This window comes from Anabrus simplex, chromosome 2, assembly GCF_040414725.1.
Source record: "Anabrus simplex isolate iqAnaSimp1 chromosome 2, ASM4041472v1, whole genome shotgun sequence".
In the NCBI taxonomy this organism is placed as follows: Eukaryota; Metazoa; Arthropoda; class Insecta; order Orthoptera; family Tettigoniidae; genus Anabrus; species Anabrus simplex.
In genome coordinates this window covers 244638106-244659003 of record NC_090266.1, presented here as the reverse complement: position 1 = coordinate 244659003, position 20898 = coordinate 244638106, and the positions used below count along the sequence as shown (strand labels likewise).

The following is a 20898-nucleotide window of genomic DNA, read 5'->3' as shown; positions in this document are numbered from 1 at the left end:
AGAAGCACATACAATAAGAGGATAAACACAATGACAGATCAGTGCACGAAGAGGGAGCAAATTAAAGAGGAGAGAATTACAAACATGAAGACACAAGAGGACAAGCCCAAGACACTACTGCCCTCAAATCTCATTTCGGCTTCCCAGCTTCATCAGGAGCAAGACATTTCATTTTTTGCTGCCAATTTCTGCAGTCCAACAGCCTCCTTAACCCAGTCCATGAGACATCATTAAGGAAAATGGACAACTCTCGCTACGTGCGTCCACTTCACGGGGGTGTGCAACGTTACAGTGCCGAAACAGTAGCGCCTAATTTCTAGCGGGGACTCAATCCCATGGGGTATAAAATGGGCCCCATGCACAGGAATACGTGCAAAGACCTCAACAGCAGCAACCGCGAAGATAATAATAATAATGGCGTATGGCCTCCGGAGAGGCCTGGTGCAGGTCTTTTTCTAGTAGACGGCCTGTTAGGCGACCTGCATGTTTGTGAAGATGAGGGCCCTACCTAGGATGATTTCTAATGTTGAATACGCCACACACCCCCAGCCCCCGAGCCACTGGAATTAACCAATTAAGGTTAAAATCCCTGACCCGGCCTGGAATTGAACCCGGGACCCTCTGAACCGAAGGCCAGCACGCTGACCATTCAGCCAACGAGTCGGACAATGGCAAAGATGGAAACTATCAACAAGGTAGAGCTGGTGGAAGGGGAAACCCTTTCTCTGCAGAGAGTAAAGGCTGAGGGACATGCTGCATTGTAGGAGGTGGAAATATCCACAAAGGCTATGGGACCACCCAGAGAGAAAAGAGAGCCATCCTGAGGGCTGAAAGGGGGCAGCACCCAGAGAAGGTTGTGTGCTACCCCAATGACCTAGTCACATAAAAATTTCTTGCTACAAAACAAAATAATAGCAAAAGCCAGATGGATTTAACGATGACGACCAAGCATGGAGAAGGAAAACAAGATGATGTGTTTGCCACTTGGAATATCCGGAGTCTCCTCAGAGCAGGAGCCTTCACTAACCTGAAGGAAGTCCTCAAAAGCTACAATATTTCTATGGGGGCATTGCAGGAAATCCGATGAAAGGGCACTGACATGGACTCACAAGATTCTACAATCTTCCACAGTGAAGGAGCAAGGAGCAAGCTTGGCATGGGATTCATGGTTGCCAGGAGACTGAAGTCAGCAGTGCTGGAGTTCAAGCCCGCAAACAAGAGTTTGTGCTTGTTGAGACTGAAGTTCTCCCTGTTCAGTGTGACAGTGTTCAGCACACATTCACCAATGGAAGATGCCCATGAAAAAGAAAAGGATGCCTTCTATGCTCTCCTTGACAGAGTACTCTGCTGCTCTGCATCATGACATCAAGATCATCCTTGGTGACATGAACACTACGGTGGGGAATGGTGGTGGTGGTGGTGATTATTGTTTTAAGAGGAAGTACAACTAGGCAACCATCCTCTATATAACACTAATCAGAGGGAAAATTGGAAGGGATCCGACACTTCGAAAAATGAATGTATCGGCCAAAGGAAGACAAGGGCCACGAAGGGCGTGAATATGAAAGACTCCCTAGGCCTCCATACGTAACACCGTCGGGGTCTGAAAAGAACAAGAGTTGACCAAGGGAGGTCGGATAGGATAGATGAAAGTGAGGAGCCTGGCACAAGTAAGTGGAAGCAATGCCAGGACTCAGCTAAGGGCCCCGTGGTCGCCAACCCACGCTCCAAAGTTCAGAGCCCCTGGGGCCCCTTTTAGCCGCCTCTTACGACAGGCAGGGGATACCGTGGGTGTTATTCTACCGCTCCCACCCACAGGGGGATACGGTGGGGAAGGAGGAGGTGTTCCGGCCAGCTATTGGGAAAGCTCAAAGAGCAATGACAACGGCCTCAGACTAGTGAACTTTGCCAATGACCATCAGATGAGCATTAGCAGAATTTACTTTCCATGGAAGAGGATCTATTTGATAAAATTGAAGTCCCCTGGCGGTGAGACACAGAACCAAATCGACCACAACTTCATCAACCAGAGGCATGGATCATATGTTATGGATTGAGAAAGAGGAGAGGTGCGGACATCAACTTGGATCACTATTTGGTAGTCATAAAATACAGACAACGCATACCCAACATCAGGAAAGCTCACGTCCAGAAGGCAAGGAGTTTCAATATCGGAGCCTTGAAGAATAACACTGCCATCAAGGATGAGTACAGGGAGATGGTCTGGGTCAATCTTGCAGATCAGAGGGAAGGCACCACTGTAGAAGATCTATGGGGATCAATACAGGACGCCATCATATATGCAATGACGGAATTTGTAGGGTTCCAAGAACCAAGCGTTCAGTGGGGAATGCGAAGAGGTCATCCAAAGGAGGACCAAAGCAAGGGACAAGACCTTACAAAGACCAACAAGGTCAACAGAAGAAAACTATCATACGGCAAGGGTAGAAACAAAGAGGGACCTCCGAAGGAAGAAAAACAGCGAGAGAAGAAGCAGCTCAAGGCCATCGAGGAGCTGTATGATAAGGAGGTTTGTGCCATGTTCCAGGGAACAAGGGAAGTCAAGAACGGGTTCGAGCCCAGAGTATCATACTGCAGACACAAGAAGGGTCCTTTGGTTGGAGAGGAGAAGAAGATCCTGTCACAATGGGCAGAGCACTTTGAAGAGCTCCTGAACACTGAGGAGGCAGAAGCAAGGGTGCTTGATCAGGTGGCAACTGGTCACCCACCTACTGACGAGTATGAGCCACTCCCCAAAGTCACAAGGAATGAGGTGAAGGAGGCGATTAACCTCATGCACAATGACAGAGCACCAGGAGAGGACAGCCTAACAGCAGAGCTGTTCAAGTATGGAGGAAAAAAGCTTTTAGATAGCATGAACGCCATGATCTGATCTGTACAGGAGAGTGAGAAGATGCTAAGCGATAGGAGCTCAGCCTTATCTGTCCCATCTACAAGAAGGGTGAGAAGACAGTGTGCAGCAACTACCGAGGAACCTCGCTACTCAGTGTGGCCTACAAGATCTTTTTGAAGATGCTGGCTAGGAGACTTGAGCCCTTTGCAGAGAGGGAGCTGGGAGACTATCAGTGTGGGTTCTGGTGCAACAGATCAACAACAGACCACATACTAACCCTGCGGCACATCCTTGAAAAGTGTTATGAGTAAAATGTCAACATTCACCAGCTCTATGTTGACTACAAGGAGGCTTAAGACAATGTGGGCAGGTCAAGTTTGCAAAAGCTGCTGGAAGAGATGCAAGTGCCGACGAAGGTCACCAACCTTCTCCTGATGACTGTCAGAAGTACCAGAGCCAAAGTGAAGATCTAGGAGGGTTGACACAAGGTGACGTGTTGTCAACCACTCTATTTAACCTCTGTATGGATCATGTCGTGCATCGAATACATTGTACCCATGGGTTATCATTTGTAACAGAATCCTCCAGTACCTGGCCTTCGCAGATGACGTTGTCCTGTTCAGGAGAAGTGCGAACAACCTGACTGAAGCTCTGCAGCACATGAGCGAGGGATCACAACATCTGGGCTTGCAGACCAACAAGGACAAAACCAAGTACATGGTGAACACCTGAGACAAAGAAAGATTTCACAGCATGAGAGGCTTGGAATTTGCAGGTAACACCTACGAGAGAGTGGCACAGTTTAAGTACCTGGAAGCCCTAATGACTGAGGACAACAGGGTTAGTGAGGAGATAAAATCTAAGGAACAGGTGCTACATCGCCTTCCAGAAGTTAATGAAGACTACAACGCTGTCCAGAAGACTGAAACTCACCGTATACCAGGTTATAATCCATCCAGTTGTGCTGTATGAGTGAGAGACATGGACCCTAAATGAGTGCGACAAGAACTTGCTACGGGTGTGGGAGAGTAAGATCTTGAGGAAGATCTTCAGCGCAGTTCACGTTCAAGGAGAGTGGCGCATCAGGACAATGAAGAAAACTATGTCCTGTATGGTGACCTTGAGATAGTTGCAGAGACCAAAAAGAGGAGACTTTGGTATCTTGGGCACATCATAAGGATGGACCAGGACCGAGCGACAAAGATGATCCTTGACCAACATCCTGGCGGCCAACAAAGACAGGGGGTACCCAAGGATAATATGGTTGGATAATATCTCGGAGATCTAGAGTTGTTAGGGATCCTGGACTGAAAGGAGTTGGTGAGTGCTATTGGAGAGGTCAGGGCCCTTCATGGGCTGTAACACCAGGAGAGTGAGTGAGTAATCCACAATGGCAAAGTACCTACTCAAGTAACGCTCCTTCCTGGCAATATAGGGTTAACATAGGTTTAACATCTAACTTTTTTATGACAATGCATGAGAAGCAAACAATCTTTCATCCATTTTCTAAAGCAGTTGGGAGCATATCCTAGAACTAAAATGGTGAAAATTAAGCCTATGTTTTTAGATGATGAGTGTCGTTTTAAGGGCACCCTATGATTATAACTATTTAATAATTTTAGATATTAAAATGGAGTTGGTGACAAATATTTAGGAGAAATGGTAATCTTTAATACAGCTAAGAAGTGCACTGTCTATTGGTTCTTGGCTTTAATGTTAGCTACCCTTAAAACAGGATGTCATATAATATATATATTTTTTACTATTGTTTCATGTCACACCAACACAGATAGGTCTTATGGCAATGATGGGATAGGAAAGGGCTAGGAGTGGGAATGAAGTGGCTGTTCCTTAATTAAGGTACAGCCCCAGCATTTGCCTGGTGTGAAAATGGGAAACCAGGGAAAACCATCTTCAGGGCTTCCAACAGTGGGGTTCAAACCCACAATCTCCTGGATGCAAGCTCCCAGCTGCGTGGCCCTAACTACATGGCCAACTTGCCTGGTGTGTCATATAATGTGAGTGATCTCTAAGGGATGCTTTATTGTATATTAAAATGGATTTTACCACCACTGCCCTCCAAGATTCATCATCTCCTAGACCATATGTGATTTCATGGTGATGATGTTACTGTATCAACTGTGTTTTGTCTTTTCCCTACCAAGAAAAATGATATGGACTTGAAAAATTGAAGAGAATAAAAAACAAATAAAATTTTAAGACGAACATGAAGAAGACATTAGCAGAAATAGCAATCTTTAATGAAAAGATTAAATGGCTACAGAGATAGAAAATGAGCATGAGATTCAAGAATTTTACTCTGTGACTGAATTAAATCACTAATCACAGTAGCTTATTCACATAAGACTGCATCAACCGAAGAAATTTCTCAATATTTATAGTCATTGTTTTGTGTTCCTGAACATAGCATTGTCCAAAACTAAAATCAATACTCTCTATCAATTCAGGTTACTATTTACATGACTGTATTTACATATTTAAAAAATATATATTTTTTCACAGATAACATGAGCTAAAGCTCGATTTCTGGGACAGTACATTAAAAAAATTTCAAAGATTCAATTATAACTTAAGTTAGAGTCAGCAATTATTCTACGTGGTCTGTTCAGTATACCTATGGTAGGTACTATTTTAATCTTATTAAATTGCAGATGGTGGTCCCAGTCTAGTATCTAACATAAAAGTTTAAAACTTTACTCTGTATCTGTGAAATGATTTGTCAATAAATCTCCAGATCCAGACAACCTACATACCTACACTTAATAGAAAAGTGGTCCTAAGAACAACTATGTTCTTGACTTTGAAACATTATAGCCTAACTAATGTATTTAATATGTGATGAACTACTTCCAAGATCAGTTTTAGAAGGAATAAAATAACTAATATATTTCTTACTTGTGTAACAATATTATTTAAATATCCTTTCCTTACTAACCTTATAGGAAAAGTGGGGTCGTAGACAAACTGCTTTATCTCTTGCGGATAACCAAGGGAGACCAGTCGCTCCTTAACCAAGTTGAAACCTAGTCTCTCATATTGTGGAGATTTGTACTCTGTAAAGAAAAATATAGCAAAATGTATCTATAAATAATCAACAAGAATTGTTTATATGGTACTGTTAAAACAAAATTATGCCCAAAAAAATATTACCACTGTTTCAGGTGATTCCTATAAGCTAATTTGTTTGAAGTTTAAAAAAAAGAAAAAGAGAGAAGCCAAGTCATTTTCCATACATGCTGTGAAGGTCCCTGGAGGAGTGGAAGATAAGTGCTTTTACAATTCGTAACCGTTTCGTTATCATGATAAGAGTGTTTGGCTCTACACCATGCCACCTTTATCTCCATGAATTAATCAAGACACTCATTTTTCATGTAGGCTGAATGAACTCAATAGCCATTTGCCTTTCCAGAAGTGGAAGTCTCATTTTCTACACTTGTCATCTTCCTAATGGTGAATCAAACCGACATCCTTGGGGAGACTTTTGCAGCTTCAGATAGGCAATATTTTTGTGCACATTATGTGGATTAAAGTACTGATTATTCACATATTCATTAAAAGATTTGTGGAGATATGTTGGACTGTAAATCCTAGGACATGAAATAAAATATACAGAGTGAAGTGGCTGTGCGGTTAGGGGCACGCAGCTAGGAGATTGCATTCGGGAGATAATGCGTTCGAACCCTACTGTAGGCAGCCCTGAAGATGGTTTTCCGTGGTTTCCCATTTTCACACCAGGCAAATGCTTGGGCTATACCTGAATTAAGGCCATGGCTGCTTTCTTCACACTCCTAGCCATTTCCTATCCCATCATTGCCAAAAGACCTATGTGTGTTGTGCTATGTAAAGCCAATTGTAAATGAAGTAAAACAGACCTGTTATCTGAACATTTCCATGTAGTAAGCAGAAAATCCAATTGGTCACACTCACCATTTTTGAGAAAATTCACTGTGGACTGGGACTGAACAACTGAATTGTGGTTCCCTGGTTCTTGCATTACAGTCTGATGAGGATGAAATGATGATGAAGACAACACATACACCCAGGCCCCGTGCCAGCGAAATTAACCAATTATGATTAAAATTACCGACCCTGTTGGGAATCGAACCAGGGACCCCCGTGACCAAAGGCCAGCATGCTAACCATTTAGCCATAGAGCCGGCAGTGGAGAGATGGCATGGATTGACATCAGTAGACGAATAAGATTGAGTGGTGGCTTTAAAAGTATGAAAGATCACAATATGAAGATAAAGCTGAGGGCAAATTGGGGCAAATATTCATTTATAGGAAGGGGAGTTAGGGATTGGAATAACTTACCAAGGGAAATGTTCAAAAAATTACCAATTTCTTTGCAATAATTTAAGAAAAGGCTAGGAAAACAACAGATAGAGAATCTGCCACCTGGGCAACTGCTCTAAATGCAGAACAGTAGTGACTGATTGATTCACAAATGATGAAAGCACAAGTGTTCTAGTTTTGCCTTCCAAAAAATTCACGGAGACACCAGATGGAGACAATAGATGCAAGGATGTTACGTAGCTCCCCAGACTGACTCACTCATCCATTCCAGAAAATAATGAAGGGGGCTTCAAGGCGGCTGACAGTTGCACGACAGCTTAACAATAATATCAAGATATTTAAAAAATGTATAATCCTAGATTGTTCTTCATGTTGTAAGGCAAGAAATAAAAGACTTGCTTCTTCATCTGATGAGGAGTATATAGTGTTAATAGTGATTGTGAAGTACAGTTGGCGCTTCGGTAGAGTTGCCGCTTAGGAGTGAATAAATGCACCACTTTCGTTGCACCAGTAGATGCGAGAATTTCATCACCGCCACAGCTGCGAATGTTCCACCGGTGGCAGCAAATGGAACTACTCGCTGAGAGTTAGGGAGTTACTTAGCGTAAGGCTCTGTAAGTGCCTAGAGATCCCTACCTCAGTGTGAGTGGTACAGTCTCGTCTCCAGAAACACTAGTGCGTTGTTCTGACAATAGTACTGTTGTTGCGAAATGCTGTCAGGCATCAAGTGATCTTTCTAACAGGTTTATTTACTTCTGTGTTTGTTAATGGTAATGTAGGTAATTCTTACAAAAATGGAAACGTCTCCAAAGAAATCACACGAAGTGATCCGTGCTCAGAGTAGACATATCAAATTATATATACAATGTTTTAACATTCTGTATGGAAGCAAAAAGGCCGGTCTCAGCAATATGTTGCAGAAAGCTTTGGAAAAGACAACTAAGGCTACAATTAGCGGTAAGAAGACAGTGTGTGTAACCTTCCTGGGCTGTAAAAAAAACAAAACAGCTAAGGACGAAAGTTAAATCCTAACTCCAGGTAAACATCGACCACGTACGAAGAAGACAGAATGCAAGGGCATTTTTTAATCAAAGTGTGATGCCCTCAGATGAGTAGTTAATGAAAATGAAATGAATGATAGTGAATGAAATTTGGCGAGGAAGTGGAAGAAATCGGGTGTGGCCTATGAATAGGAAATGTCTCGGTATTTTCCTGGAAGTGAAAATGGGAGCCTGCAGAAAAGCATTCACAGGACATCTATGATGGGGTTCGAACCCTCTTACTGATGTATCCACAAAGACGCACTAAATGCTGTCAGTTGATACACTTATTTATTTACAATCAATTATATACAAGTTACCCCTTAAACGCGCTCATACCCTAAATCACTGCCGTCGCAAACAAAATACTTCACTCCGACAACATCAACAAACCACCATTTTAACCAACTGCCTACCACAGAACCCATGGAGATTACAACCTTGAAACAGTTGACTGCTGAATGCCACAGCATGTCAGTACAAACACAACATGTGGTTACAAGTACAACTCCTGTTAAACCATAACTCCAACTAAGCAATAACTCATCTCTACCATCAAGACCACCTCCTTGTATATGTTGTAACCGTACAACAGGGTTACAGATTCCATTCAGTATTTATTATTATTATTATTATTATTATTATTATTATTATTATTATTATTATCATTATTAACTGATTCATTAGATTTTATATTCTGTTTCTCATCATTTAGACTGTAATAATTAGGCATCACGCATATTATTGTATTTAATCATAGGTTAAGTGAAATTTGTTTGTAATTATTCTGTATTGCTGTAAGTGAGATTTGTTGGTTTCATATAGTCAGGCTGTGGCTTGTAACTCTGGCTAGATTAGCTGGCATAGTATTTTGCAATCGAGGCTATGTTTAACTGAGAATGTTATGTGCATGTAGATTTCCCGGTGACGCATGAAACTTAGTCATCTGCAATCCGCTTGGGCACGCTTAGACAACACTTGACTGATGACATCAGTGCGTGGGCACGTGATTGCGACCAAGTGTCAGTATTCGCCAGCTACTGTATGTTGAAGTGGAAGGGATGAACAGAGAGTAGGGAGATGAGTCGTCATCGCAAGGTTATATAAGTCGATGCAACGGTGGTGAGAGGTATTCGGATCATATATATCAGATCATATGTATCAGTCAGATGTATCAAATGGACGAAGTGGTCTTAGAGTAATGGTCAGAGCTAAGAGTTGTGTTTTCAAGAGGTCTTGTAATAATCGAGGTGGTCTACAAGTGGTGGTTGTATCCGAGCAGAGACGGGTACTATGCTGATAAAGAAACATCATCTTCTTGTGAGGATGGACTTCACAAGATGTTTCAATAATATTGTCAATTACTTATAATATATTGAGTGGATGTAATTACATTGGAGCTCACTACACGCGTACATGGTATGTAGGCCAACTCCTTGTTATATAAGAAGATAACAGCAGACGGCTCCCGACTTCAGCTCATAGGTTTTCCCAAGAATTTCAAGTTCAACAGCGGTGTATGCAGACATCAGGTAATTAAAGCATCAGACATGTTATGCATTCATAACATGAAGAAGAATGTAATCAGCGGCGATATCACATCTCACTTCAAGTTCATGCCAATAGCTTTTTCTGTTTAGATTAAATTTTCCTTTTATTAGTACTGCAAATCTCACTATATATATATTTTTTGTTAAATTAAAAGACGTCAATGATTGTTCATTGTGACGTAAATTATAGTCATAAACTCAGTTTTATTTTAATTATAATAAGTGATTCCAGCTCCATGTACAATCCTCAATTGTGGAAATGCAACAGTAATTTAATATTGTCCTGATCCATATCCCTGTATATTGCCAGATATGTGAGTTTATCACCTCACGCCTTGAGATAATTGATATAAGAGGTATGCTCTACCAAATTTTGTTGTTTTTCTTAAAAAAGCAACTGGCGCTCAAACAAATGTTATTTATATTGTGTGGAAAATATGAAGGTATAAGAGTAGTGGTTGGAGTAGCCACAATGTGTCTGGCCAGGCTTCTAGAAAGATATGTTACAAAAAACCTTCTCGTTAATTCCCGAGTGCCTAACAACATGGTTATAATGTACAGAATATTCTACCATCATCTAGTGTCAGAGATACGTCATTCTGGATGTTACAGGGTGTTTCACAATACTGTAGTGGATTACACATCATATATACAGGTTATAATGAAATATATACAGGTTCTTACATTACCTGAACTCATATAAATGTCTATATACAGTACAGGTTTCATGACATAACCTCACAAACAATGCGATCATCCAACTACGTAAATAATAATAATATTAAATTGATGTAAACACTTCATAGCCATATATTACAAGTAATAATAATAATAATAATTAATAATAATACTACCGTGCGGTACACCTCTACGCGATGCAAGTTCAAATCTTGCGCCAATTGAAACTCCTCTACTGGAGAAACCCGGAACTTTACCACTGAACTAACTCTACTAGTTATCAGAAGAGGTCACTGGGTGTTTTAGATTTGCTTTTGTTTTTCATGGATCAAGAAGTGTGGACATTCTCCAACAGATGTCTCTACCTAAAACTATGGTAATACACTCTGGTGTAATGGAATGTACTCTCCTGAAGAAATTTTGTATTCCTAAGTTTTGTTTTTACTAAATTTTGTTCTGTGGTTTGTGGGTTGGCAACAGCTTTCCTTTCTTTCCGCCTGTTTTGAATTTAACGAATCACTAATTTTTGTAATTAATTTTTGACCAATAGTGTATGTCTTCTTCGATATGGATATGTAACTCTAAGCTATCCAATAAAGTTGAGGGGGTGTGTCCATTCATTCTTGAAAGGTCTTGAATTTTCCATGAGGGTATAAAAACTGCTGATTTTCTTGTCTCGGGGCCACTTCAGTAACATCTAACTTAGTGTGTGGATATGTAGCAGGGGCCAGGAAGCGCCTCTTTCTTCAAGCAACAGCTCTTCAACAAGGTAATGGCCTGTTAACATCATTATTTCTCACTTGCTCAGCAGTTTAACTCTCGGGGAGGGTTCGAAACCTTTTAATATGTAACCTACCACTTTAAAATGTAAATTCCTCTTCAGTCTATGTAAAACTACAAATCTTTTCTACTGTAAAGCGGGGATAGAGAGTGCTGTACCCTCTCGAGCTCCCCTTCATTTTTAAAATTGAGGGGACTACGTTTTCATAACCATTTCTTCTCTTCCTTAATGTATTAAAGTTTTCTCATACGGGTCACCTCCCTAGCTTGGGACTAGCCCCTGTGTATCGGCCTAGAGCCACTTAGGTTTTAACAGTGTATTTGGAGTGCAAGTTCACGCCTAAAGTCCTCTCTGTACTTTGGGCCAATAACTTAACCTGATGTTTTATTTTCATTGTGAAGGCCCTGTAGGTTGGGTATTAAATACCCCTGTTTCCTTGTGTGCCTTGAGGGCAGATAGAAGTAAAATTCGTTGTGGCCTTTGATAGGCTTGAACTTTGAGAGCGGGTCTGCTCTTTCCTAAATTTGATTTCTGTGTGCCTCTAGGAGGCTTAACATTGTAGTTAGGAGCAAGTGCTCCTTGGCATGATGGGGTTTTCTGCCCCTTTGTTAATTCTGTACCTTGGTAAAGTTGGGCTAATAGCTCAAGGATTGTGATTGTGGGGCTCGAAGCCCAGACCTTGTAATAATCCTCTAACATTTGTAATTTTTCTGTATTTGATTTTTGGCTTGCACGGAACATAGTTTCTGTTCGGCACATAAATGAGCGAATGATGTGGGTAGATTTGTCATTTGGAGGAATTAGGACTAGAATTGTGTCTGTGTATTCACCATGCGAGGGTGCGGATGAGGATGAAGTTGACAAGTTTTATGAAGCATTGAGTGACATCGTGGTCAGGGTCAACAGCAAGGATAGAATAGTGCTAATGGGCGATTTCAATGCGAGAGTTGGGAATAGAACTGAAGGATATGAAAGGGTGATTGGTAAATGTGGGGAAGATATGGAAGCTAATGGGAATGGAAAGCGTTTGCTGGACTTCTGTGCTAGTATGGGTTTAGCTGTTATGAATACATTCTTCAAGCATAAGGCTATTCACCGCTACACATGGGAGGCTAGGGGTACCAGATCCATAATAGACTATATCTTAACCGACTTCGAATTCAGGAAATCTGTTAGTAAAATTCGAGTTTTCCGGTGATTTTTCGATGATACAGACCACTATCTAATCTGTAGTGAACTAAGTAGCTCTAGGCCTAGGATAGAGAAAGTGAAATCTGTCTGCAAACGAATAAGGGTAGAAAATCTCCAGGACGAGGAAATTAGAAGTACATGGATATGATTAGTGAGAAGTTTCGAACAGCAGACAGTAAGCAGGTTCAGGATATAGAAAGAGAATGGGTGGCATAGAGGGATTCTGTAGTAGAAACAGCAAGGGAATGCCTAAGAACAACTGTGTGTAAAGATGGGAAAAGGCGAACATCTTGGTGGAATGATGAAGTGAGAGCAGCTTGTAAACGTAAAAAGAAGGCTTATCAGAAATGGCTCCAAACAAGGGCCGAGGCAGACAGGGAGTTGTACACAGATGAAAGAAACAGAGCGAAACAAATAGTTGTTGAATCCAAAAAGAAGTCCTAAGAAGATTTTGGTAACAACCTGGAAGGGCTAGGTCAAGCATCAGGAAAACCTTTCTGGACAGTAATAAAGAATCTTAGGAAGGGATGGAAAAAGGAAATGAACAGTGTTTTGAGTAATTCAGGTGAACTCATAATAGATCCCAGGGAATCACTGGACAGATGGAGGGAATATTTTGAAAATCTTCTCAACGTAAAAGGAAATCTTCATGGTGGTGACGCGAACAACAGAACTCATGAGGAGGAAGAAAATGATGTTGGTGAAATCGCGCTTGAGGAAGTGGCGAGGATGGTAAATAAACTCCATTGTCATAAGGCAGCAGGAATAGATGAAATTAGACCTGAAATGGTGAAGTATAGTGGGAAGGCAGGGATGAAATGGCTTCATAGAGTAGTCAAATTAGCATGGAGTGTTGGTAAGGTACCTTCAGATTGGGCAAAAGCAGTAATTGCACCTATCTATAAGCAAGGGAACAGGAAGGATTGCAACAACTATCGAGGTATCTCATTGATTAGTATACCAGGCAAAGTATTCACTGGCATCTTGGAAGGGAGGGTGCGATCAGTCGTTGAGAGGAAGTTCGAAGAAAACCACTGTGGTTTCAGACCACGGAGGGGCTGTCAGGATCATATTTTCAGTATGTGCCAGGTAATTGAAATATGCTACGAGAGGAATAGGCAGTTGTGTTTATGTTTCGTAGATCTAGAAAAAGCATATGACACGGTACCGAGGGAAAAGATGTTCGCCATACTGGAGGACTATGGAATTAAAGGTAGCTTATTAAAATCAATCAAAGGCATTTATGTTGACAATTGGGCTTCAGTGAAAATTGATGGTAGAATGAGTTCTTGGTTCAGGGTACTTACAGGGGTTAGACAAGGCTGTAATTTTTCACCTTTGCTGTTTGTAGTTTACATGGATCATCTGCTGAAAGGAATAAAATGGCAGGGAGGGATTCAGTTAGGTGGAAATGTAGTAAGCAGTCTGGCCTATGCTGACGATTTGGTCTTAATGGCAGATTGTGCCGAAAGCCTACAGTCTAATATCTTGGAACTAGAAAACAGGTGCAATGAGTATGGTATGAAAATTAGCCTCTCGAAGACTAAATTGATGTCAGTAGGTAAGAAATTCAACAGAATTGAATGTCAGATCGGTGATACAAAGCTAGAACAGGTCGATAATTTCAAGTATTTAGGTTGTGTGTTCTCCCAGGATGGTAATATAGTAAGTGAGATTGAATCAAGGTGTCGTAAAGCTAATGCAGTGAGTTCGCAGCTGCGATCAACAGTATTCTGTAAGAAGGAAGTCAGCTCCCAGGCGAAACTATCTTTACATCAGTCTGTTTTCAGACCAACTTTGCTTTATGGAAGCGAAAGCTTGGTGGACTCAGGATACCTTATTCTTAAGTTAGAAGTAACAGACATGAAAGTAGCAAGAATGATTGCTGGGACAAACAGGTGGGAACAATGGCAGGATGGTACTCGGAATGAGGAGATAAAGGCTAATTTAGGAATGAACTCAATGGATGAAGCTGTACGCATAAACCGGCTTCGGTGGTGGGGTCATGTGAGGCGAATGGAGGAGGATAGGTTACCTAGGAGAATAATGGACTCTGTTATGGAGGGTAAAAGAAGTAGAGGTAGACCAAGACGACGATGGTTAGACTCGGTTTCTAACGATTTAAAGATAAGAGGTATAGAACTAAATGAGGCCACAACACTAGTTGCAAATCGAGGATTGTGGCAACGTTTAGTAAATTCACAGAGGCTTGCAGACTGAACGCTGAAAGGCATAACAGTCTATAATGATAATGTATGTATGTATGTTGTTGACTTGTTAAGTTTTCAAATTCTATGTTACCATTGTTAAGTTTTGAAAATATAACCGTGTTGAAATTTTAATTCATCTTTCGAACTTCTGTAGTTGAGACCTATTCCAGCCCGCACCTTCTTTCACCACTAACTACCACGGATATCTCCGTAACAATAATAATAATAATAATAATAATAATAATAATAATAATAATAATAATAATAATAATAATAATAATAATAATTCGAACTTGATACTTGCATTATTTACCCATGGGTGAGAGAATATTGTTTTCAAGTTATATCAGTTTATCACACTTGCGTCATTATCCCCCCTATAACCTGAAACAATATCCACAGTCTGTCACACTCGCCAACTTTGCCTTGGTCGTAGATTGTAACTTCCCTCTTCCTCGACGTCGCTGGATGTGCTCTCCTCCTCTTCATCGGATCGTGCCGTGTCAGGGGCCGAGGCTCTTCCTCGATGATCGTCGATGTATTCTCCTTTTTTGTTATTTGCTTTACGTCGCACTGACACAGATACGTCTTACGGCGACGATGGGATAGGAAAGGCCGAGGAATTGGAAGAAAGCGGCCGTGGCCTTAATTAAGGTACAGCCCCGGCATTTGCCTAGTGTGAAAATGGGAAACCACGGGAAACCACCTCCAGGTCTGCCGACCGTGGGGCTCGCACCCACTATCTCCCGATTACTGGATACTGGCCGCACTTAAGCGACTGCAGCTATCGAGCTCGGTGATGTATTCTCCTCGTGACCAGACTGAGCTGTGTTATCAGTAGCCTCTCCTCCAGGTGGACCCGTGGTAGTACCAGGCTTACTCTGTATGCACAGCGGTTGGGTGACTCGCCGCAACTGCGATGCATGGACCTTGGCAGGAGGGTTGGTCTTTAGAAAGTAGACCCCAAGGCCAGTTGCTTATCCATCTCAACGGGACCAACCCACTTAAGTGCGAGAACTGCGTGAAACCATCTAATCTTATTACTGACCAGGTAGTTACGTCGCAGTACTTGTTTGCCTGGTAGGAAGATCTGGGTCTCTTCGACATCTTGAGCCTTGGCCTGGGTAAGGGATCTCTTCTCGGCCAAAGCTTGCATCTCACTGATGACCTGCTGCTGTTGCTGCTGCCACTCTGCTAGGGAAACAGCTGCATCATCTTGACCAGAAGTGGGTGGTGGACGAATCTCCCAATCCCCGGTGCCGTATAACTGTCGACCAAGGAACAGTTCCGCTGGGGAACAGCCGTTGACACGGTTGATGCGTCGTCGCAGGGCAAAGAGTGACTGCAGTATCTGATGGTCCCACAGTCGATGTTCTTTGTCTATCAGGTGGACACGTAGCATCATTTTCAGCTCCTGATTCCGTCGTTCCGTTGGATTGGCCCTTGGGTTGTAAATAGGGGTGGTCCATTGCTTCACAACCCATTCTGTCATCATTTGCTGCCACTGCCTTGATTTGAACTGACACCCGTTGTCTGATAGAATGCACCGTAGATAACTGTAGTGGCTGAATACCTCATGTTGTAGAAGGCTGGTGATGCGTACCATCGTGGCTTCTGGTATCGGAAAGGCCTCAATCCATCTTATGAAGAGGTCGGTGATTACTAGGAGTCCTGTTTGACCCCGTGGTGTTCTAAGGTAAGGACCCATCAAGTCCAGGTCTATGACTTCCCAAGGGCGTTGGTGCCGTCTTCCTCGCCGACTTAATTCTGCTTTCCTGTCGCTCGCCTTGGTGTAGGCACAGATGTAGTACCCCTTCACAGTCCAGGATGTCTTTCTGCATGTTGACCCAGAAGAATCTTCGTCGGATAGACTAATTCATCTCTTCGCCTCCTGGATGTCCGGCTTCAGTGCTGTCGTGGAACTTCTCGAGGATATCCGTCGCATGCTGTCTGGGGATCACCACTACTGCAGGCGTGTCGGAGAGCTGAGATTTGTATATCAAGAGTCCTCCGTCAACCCGGAAGTTCTTGTACCACATCTTGAATTCCCTCGGGACGAGTCGACTATCGGTGTTCTGTCTCCTAATCCACTGCGTCATGGTCCTACAGGGTTTATCTTGTTTTTGCCACTGTTTGATTACTTCTAGATCAAGTTCGTTCATGATGGTCATAAGGACAGGTTCTTTAGGCTCACTCTGGTGTTTTCGTGGAAACTCCCTCTCGACAATAGTGCCCCTAGCTTCAGGTTCCATCGACGGGTGCCTAGATAAGCTGTCTGCTCCTATGTTCATCGGCCCTGGAACGTGACACTCATCAAAATCAAATTCTGCGATTAACAGAGCCCATCGCATCAATTTAGATTTTGAGCCAGAGACCGAGTTCAACCATTTGAGAGCGGCGTTATCAGTGCTGAGCTGTAATTGCCTTCCCTCCAAGTAGCCTCTGAATTTGCCCATGCCCACACCACGCCTAAGGCTTCCTTCTCGGAAGTGCAGTAGCGTTGTTCAGTGGGAGATAGCTTTCTGCTGGCATACTCGATGAAGTCCCTCCTGCCGTCACTCCTCTCCTGGAATAACACTGCTCCTAAACCGGAGTCGCAGGCATATCTTCCGTTGAGGGTCGGGATGGGCTAGACCGGGAGCGTTGCATATCGCAGCCCTAATGTCTTGGAATGCTGCCTCTTCCCTGCTGGTCCATCGGAATGGGCGGTTGTTATGGAGTAGATCGGTGAGGGGCATTGCCTTCTCATCATAAGTGTGGCATGAAGCTGCTATACCATCCACATCGAGGCGCAGACGCTTGAAGAGTTAGTACTTCTGTAGGACGAAGGCGCTAGCTCTCATTCCAAGGGGCTGTGCCTCAGTCAGTAGCTTCCTTTTCACGGAGCTCTTCACCCCCTTCGGAATTAAACCTAGTTAGGAATTCCCTCTTGAAGTCCGTCCAGCTTAAATTTAAACCTTTCAAGTTATTCCACCAAGTAGCGGCTTGCCCCTTCAATCACGGTGTGATGAGTCGCACGAAGATGTCCTCTGGTAGATTAGTCCTTCCGAACAGACTGACCAATCCCTCGATGAAGCTAGTCGGGCTCTCTTCCAGTCGCCCATGGAATTCCGCCAGGCTCTTTAATAATCACCTTCGGGTATAGGTGCGATGTATTGTCGGTTATTTTTAAGGGGGTTAGAGGTGTGGTGATATGTCCTGTTTGAGTTAATCTATCTTCTACTGCGTGAAAGATGCTTTCCCCTATATTCTGCACATCTCCCTCGATGGCCGAAAACCAGTTTTCTAACCTTCCTTCAACAGCAGAAATACAGCTCTCAAAATTTCCCTCGACGGCAGAGATCACTATCACTATCAGCCATATTCAATCGTTTTTGCGATGTGGCCTCTTTAAGTCCGAATCAAGGTAGGTTTTCATGAGGTCTCTCCATCTAGGATGGTCTTGAGCGATGTTCTGCCAAATGATCCCAGTAATCTTCCGGATGTCTTTATCTCATCTGTCCTGTGGTCTTCCCGTTGCTCTCAGATGATCTTCCGGACTCCACTCAAGCACAAGCTTTGTCCAACTACCATCAGTTCTCCGAGCAACATGGCCTGCCCACTGCCATTTTAGGGTAAACACCCTTTCTATCAGACTATCTATTTGCAGAGAACTGTAGGTCAGGTGTCTCTGAAATGTAGTGCTGTTAGAGCACTTCCTTAAACACTACCAACATTTGTTGTCTCATGGCTCGCTGGCACTATTTGTACTTTCAAACTGTCAAATGATCGAGATACGGCTTTCAAAATTTCCCTCAACGGTAGAAATCCTCCCCTCAACCTGTTGCCTTACGCCGGAAATCTGGATGTTCACCTCCTCCTTGAGGTTCGAGATATCCCCTTCCAGCTGGCTTACTCTACTATCGATCTGATCAACCTGTCCCAGTTTTGACCTGATGTCCGATATCTGCTGCATTAATCGATTGGTGACGTCGCTAATTTGCGATGAAATTTTGTCATTTACGGTTGAAATTTTCGATTCTAGGCCCTGTTCAACTTTGTAAACCCGCGTGTACACTTGTGATATTTGTCCGGTTAAAACTGAGTTAGCTTGAAAAATTTCGTCGTTTACTTTCGAAATCTGGTCTGCAATCTGCTCTGTTAGGGCGAAAGTGACGTCTGAAATTTTGTCTTACTTTCGAAATGCTGTCTGTTAAGTTGGAATTGAGTGTCTGCATCATGTTCATTTAGAACACATTTTGGTCATATTTACCTCATCTTCCGATGTTTCGTCTGGATCTTCGTCGACTTCGATGAAAAACTTTTCGGGATCTTCTCCTTTCTCGGCGAGATCTTCCCGTAACCACGTCTGCAGCGATTTCTTCTTCCCTTTCGTCGGGAGATTTCCCATGGTGAGTTCATCTTTCAGTTGCTGTACCGACATATTTCCTCGTGTCACTTGCATTTTGATCTATTGCACACTTTACACTCGTATTTACTCGTAAATCCTTACGTCCTCGTCACGGTCGCCATTTGATGTATCCACAAAGACGCACACAAATACTGTCAGTTGGTACGCTTATTTATTTACAATTAATTATATACAAGTTACCCCTTAAACACGCACACAACCTAAATCACTGCTGTCGCAAACAAAACACTTCACCGACAACATCAACAATTTGAACAACTGCCTACCACGGAACCCATGGAGATTACAACCTTGAAACACTTGACTGCTGAATGCCACAGCATGTCAGTAAAAACACAACACGAGGTCACAAGTGCAACTCCTGTTAAACCGTAACTCCAACTAAGCAATAACCCGTCTCTATCATCAAGACCACCTTCTTATGTATGTGCCTGGCCATGTTTCTAGAAAGATATGTTACAAAAATCAAATCAAATCAAAATCTCTTTATTTGCAAATGAGGTGTTTACCTCGGTGGCAAATGGTACACTAAAATACATTATTGTCAAGCACTAAATATTAAATTAAGAAGAGAATAAAATTTTCCTATAATACAATATTATATAATTTACGCTAACGATTTTTTCTATTAAACACACAGCTCATCCTTAATAAATTTATATTGTTTACAAAATTCTACTTATAATATCTCCTGTACTACATACAAATATAGTCATCTGATATACAGTATGTGGAATTACTTCAAATGATACTGTACAACTGGTATAAGATTAAAATTTACATTGCATTTATTTACTTTTTCTTTTCTTTACCCATTCTGGAACCTAAGTAGCATAACGACCTGCTGCGTCTTAACCAGAGCCCCTTTTACCACCACTTTTCAGAGTTCCTGAAGGGCCTTCACAGCTACCGTAGCGGTCCCAGGGCCCTCGAAGTCCCCACTGTACTTCACCCCTACAGGCAGTCCCCTACTTTGGCTGTCCAAACTCCTTAGACCAGGGGATGGAATTAATTTATTTACACACATTTTTAATTTACAATAACCTGCACTGGTCGAATGCCCTCTAACACTTCATTTATTTTCTCTGTTGCTCTTTATTCTCTTTTTGAATATCTGTACAGATTTTGGAAAAGGATCAAACACTACCCCTGGTAAACTGTTCCACTCCTTCACATCCTTCCCAATGAATGAAAATTTACCCCAATCGCTTCTGCTAAAATTCCTTCTAATTTTATAATTGTGGTCAGTCCTGCCGATATAATTATTTTCCAACTGAAGCCTCTCACGGATATCTCCCCATGCTGCTTCTCCTGTATAGGCTCTATATAAACCTATAAGTCTAGTTTTCTCCCTTCCCTTACTTAAAGTTTCCCACCCTAGTTTCTTTAACATTTCTGATACACTACTCTTTCTCCTGAAATTCCCTGTTACAAATCGTGCTGCTTTCCTCTGCACACTATCTATTTCTTTTATTAGGTATTCTTGGTGAGGATCCCAAACACTGTTTGCATATTCCAATAATGGACGAACCATACTTAAGTAACTTTTCTCTTTTAATTCTTTGTTGCATCCTTTAAGTAGCCTCATTATGACATGTAACGATCTGTATGCTTTCCCAACAATGTCATCCACATGCCCCTTCCAATGCAAATTACTTTCAAATCTTACACCTAAGTATTTGCACTTGCCATCTTTTGGGATAACTACCCCATCCAAAGTATATTCAAATTCAGTTTTAAAGCTCCTGTTTGTAAATGTTGTAACAATTGATTTGCCTCCATTAACTTTCATGTTATTCTCTTTAACCCATTGTTGGATACTCTCAAGGTCCCTTTGTAATTCTGAACAATCCTCAATGGTATTTA

At 42.2% G+C, this 20898-nt stretch overlaps 1 protein-coding gene across 5 annotated transcripts in view; it reads right to left on the bottom strand.

Annotated features, from left to right (window-relative positions):
• Positions 1-20898, bottom strand: part of Nt5b (5' nucleotidase B) — a 744444-nt gene that overhangs the window by 117903 nt on the left and 605643 nt on the right. For all 5 annotated transcript variants that reach the window (XM_067140537.2, XM_068226141.1, XM_068226140.1 and 2 more), the window contains one exon: positions 5811-5928. In XM_067140537.2, the coding sequence (XP_066996638.1) occupies positions 5811-5928 (118 nt within the window). The remainder of the gene's footprint in view (positions 1-5810; positions 5929-20898) is intronic.